This window comes from Octopus bimaculoides, chromosome 27, assembly GCF_001194135.2.
Source record: "Octopus bimaculoides isolate UCB-OBI-ISO-001 chromosome 27, ASM119413v2, whole genome shotgun sequence".
NCBI classification, from domain to species: Eukaryota; Metazoa; Mollusca; class Cephalopoda; order Octopoda; family Octopodidae; genus Octopus; species Octopus bimaculoides.
This window is the reverse complement of record NC_069007.1, coordinates 3,921,233-3,924,578: the sequence shown is the minus strand read 5'-3', so window position 1 is coordinate 3,924,578 and position 3,346 is coordinate 3,921,233. Positions and strand designations below refer to the sequence as shown.

Below are 3,346 nucleotides of genomic sequence, written 5' to 3'. Positions count from 1 at the left end.
ATCGAACATATAATATAAATAGTAAAATGAAATGAAGTATTGAATGTCTTATTGAATATATGAAATATTGAGTATTAAAGGAACAGAGAAAAGCCTTTAATACTCAATATTTCATATATTCAATAAAACATTCAATACTTCATTTCATTTTACTATTTATATTATATGTTCCATATTCTATATCCCACATTAATTTTATAAGAATATAAATAAGAATATAAATAAAACATAAAAAACAGACAGAGTTGGAACTCTTTTAAATAATATATTCCTCTATACACGATCATACAAACCCCTTTTTTTTTTGTATATTTTTTATTTTTATTCACATATATATATATTGAGGACTACCATCACACCATCATGTCATCCTAATCACTACCACTACCACTACCACTATCACACCTACTATATTACCACATATAGGATATGACCTTTAACCTCAGAATATGCTATGTTCTCCTTCTGCTCTATTTTACTCACTGCTATTGTTGTTACTGTTTCTGCCAAAAGTGTTTGACCCAAAGCACCATAGAATTGTACACCCGTGTCAAAGAGAAGTTGAAACCAACCCCAGAGCATCCATACTATTTGTTCACACTTCACGATGTGGCCCATATTTACAATGGTCTGAGGTTACTGACCCCAAGGAATGCCAGCGTCTTACTGAAAGAAATGAAAAAGGCTGAGCAATGTAAGCACTTTATATACCATTTTCTGTCTGTCTGTCTGTGTGTCTCTCTCTGTGCATGTGTATTTATCATCATCATCATTTAACATCTGCTTTCCATGCTGGTATGGGTTAGACGGTTTGACTGGAACAGGTAAACCAGAGAGCTACACTAGGTTCCAGTCTGATTTGGCTTGGTTTCTATGGCTGGATGCCCTTCCTAACGCCAACCACATTGCATTCCTTTATTGCTTATCTCTCGTCTTTTATCTTTTACTTATTTCAGTCATTGAACTGTGGCCATGCTGGGGCACCGCCTTGACAGATTTTTAGTTGAATGAATCAAACCAAGTACTTTTTTTTTTATTTTTCAAATTTGGTACTTATTCTATCGATTCCTTTTGCTGAACTGCTAAGTTAAGGGAATGTAAACACACCAACACCAGTAATCAGGTGGTAATAGTGGGAGACAAATACAGACACACACACACACACACACACACACAGAGGCTTCTTTCAGTTTCCTTCTACCAAATCCATTCACAAGGTTTTAATCAGTTTGCAGCTATAATACAAAATCACTTGCCCAACGTGCCACGCAGTGGGACTGAACTCAGAACCATATGGTTGGGAAGCAAGCTTCTAACCACACAGCCAGTGAGATTTGTTCCTTTTTTTTTGTTGCTTCTTGACAGCTTACATTTGTTTTTTGAGGGGGTTCTTTATTGTTTTTTTTTTAGTTTCTTTTTGTTTTGTTTGTTTTTTGACACCTTATATTTGTTCCTTTTTTTTGTTGTTTTTTTTTTTGACAGCTATCATTTGTACCAGTCAACAGGCCCAGACTGAGGATTCTCAAGAACACTCGTCGTTCTCTTCATACCCTTGTCCACCTTTGATATGCATCATCATCCGTCTTTGGATTCATGAAAGTTCCAGAACTTTGGCTGACAGAATTCTGGACAATAACGGTAATGTGAAATATATTGCAGTATTTTTCTCAATGCACAGAAGGAGATGGAATGGATAGAAGAGAGAAAGGAAGGAAACGAGGGATCGGTGCACAGAAAGGGAGAAGGAGGGAGAATAGAGAAGAGAAGGGGGCAGACAGAAGCAGCAACCGAGGGGGAAGGAGAGAGAGGAAGAGAAAAAGGGAAAGAAAGAAAGAGATGTAACACCAAAGATTCCTGCTATTTTGGGTGACAATGGGAAGATGGGTGGGTGGTATGAGATGGAATATTAAGTTTCAAAAAGTGAGCCGAAAGTGCCTGTGTGATGACAAGGTGCCCATGTGGCATCACATTAAAGTGGCTGTGTGGTGCCATGTGGAAGCACCCAGCATGCTCTGTAGGAAGGGCATCCAGCTGTAGAAACCATGCCACATCAGACTGGAGTCTGGTGCAGCCCCCTGGATTGCCAGCTCTGATCACACTGTCCAACCCATGCCAGCATGGACAACAGACATTAAGTGATGATGGTTGTGGTGGTGGTGGTGATGGTCGTCGTCGTCGTCATGACGACGACGACGATGACGATGATGATGATGATGATGGTGATGATTGTCCTGGAGAATAGTGAGGGAGATGTACTGGAACGGCCCACTCTGACTCACAGGGCTCACACTTGCTCCGATAGCAGTAAGCAGGGATATGGTCTGGGGGGTGAGGGGCTGGCAAGAAGGCTGGGGGGTCTCCACTGACCATAAACCTGTCAGAAAGCAATGTGAGATGAGGTGTTTTGCTCAAGAACACAGTACACCACCCAGTCTGGGAATTGAAACCACGATCTTACAAGTGTGAGTGCGACACCCTAACCACTAGGCCGTGCACCCTCATGCATACATACATATAAATGCACACAAACACACACACACAAACATTTATAATGCTGAAATACTCAATATTTGATGCCTAACCTCCTTATAATATTTCTCTTCAGATAAAAATTGGTTCTGGGATACCATGGAAGAAATTCTGAAAAAATACGTATGCCAAACCAGTTCAAAAGATCTCTTGACCACACCAGAAAGGGAGCATTTTGAGGTAGGAATCGTTTAGTCTCTAATATACTCTTTGATTCCAACAAGGGAGTCGCTACATAGTCCCATGACCTGCAAGAAATAACAGCAATGTGTCCTAGCTCTCCGAGCACCTCCTACCATCTTGAAGGGAAGATTCAGTTTCTGGACATGGAAGTCTTTGATGTATATCAATGCCATCATTGTTTTAATGTATGCCACCACCCACCCCCACACACCCCACACACCCCCACGCATGCATGCACCACCTCCCACACACACACACCCAATGAAACTTTTGTTTCTTGATCAGGCAATTTGTTGATTTGTTGGCACTCCGTCGCTTACGACGTCGAGGGTTCCAGTTGATCCGATCAATGGAACAGCCTGCTCGTGAAATTAACGTGCAAGTGGCTGAGCACTCCACAGACACGTGTACCCTTAACGTAGTTCTCGGGAATATTCAGCGTGACACAGAGTGTGACAAGGCTGACCCTTTGAATTACAGGCACAACAGAAACAGGAAGTAAGAGTGAGAGAAAGTTGTGGTGGAAGAGTACAGCAGGGTTCGCCACCATCCCCTGCCGGAGCCTTGTGGAGCTTTTAGGTGTTTTCGCTCAATAAACACTCACAACGCCTGGTCTGGGAATCGAAACCGCGAT

At 41.6% G+C, this 3,346-nt stretch overlaps 1 protein-coding gene across 1 annotated transcript in view; it reads left to right on the top strand.

Annotated features, from left to right (window-relative positions):
* Positions 1 to 3,346, top strand: part of LOC106879164 (dynein heavy chain domain-containing protein 1) — a 72,778-nt gene that overhangs the window by 42,968 nt on the left and 26,464 nt on the right. The window contains exons 25-27 of the mRNA XM_014928609.2: positions 514 to 694; positions 1,483 to 1,638; positions 2,606 to 2,709. Coding sequence (XP_014784095.2) covers positions 514 to 694; positions 1,483 to 1,638; positions 2,606 to 2,709 — 441 coding nt within the window. The remainder of the gene's footprint in view (positions 1 to 513; positions 695 to 1,482; positions 1,639 to 2,605; positions 2,710 to 3,346) is intronic.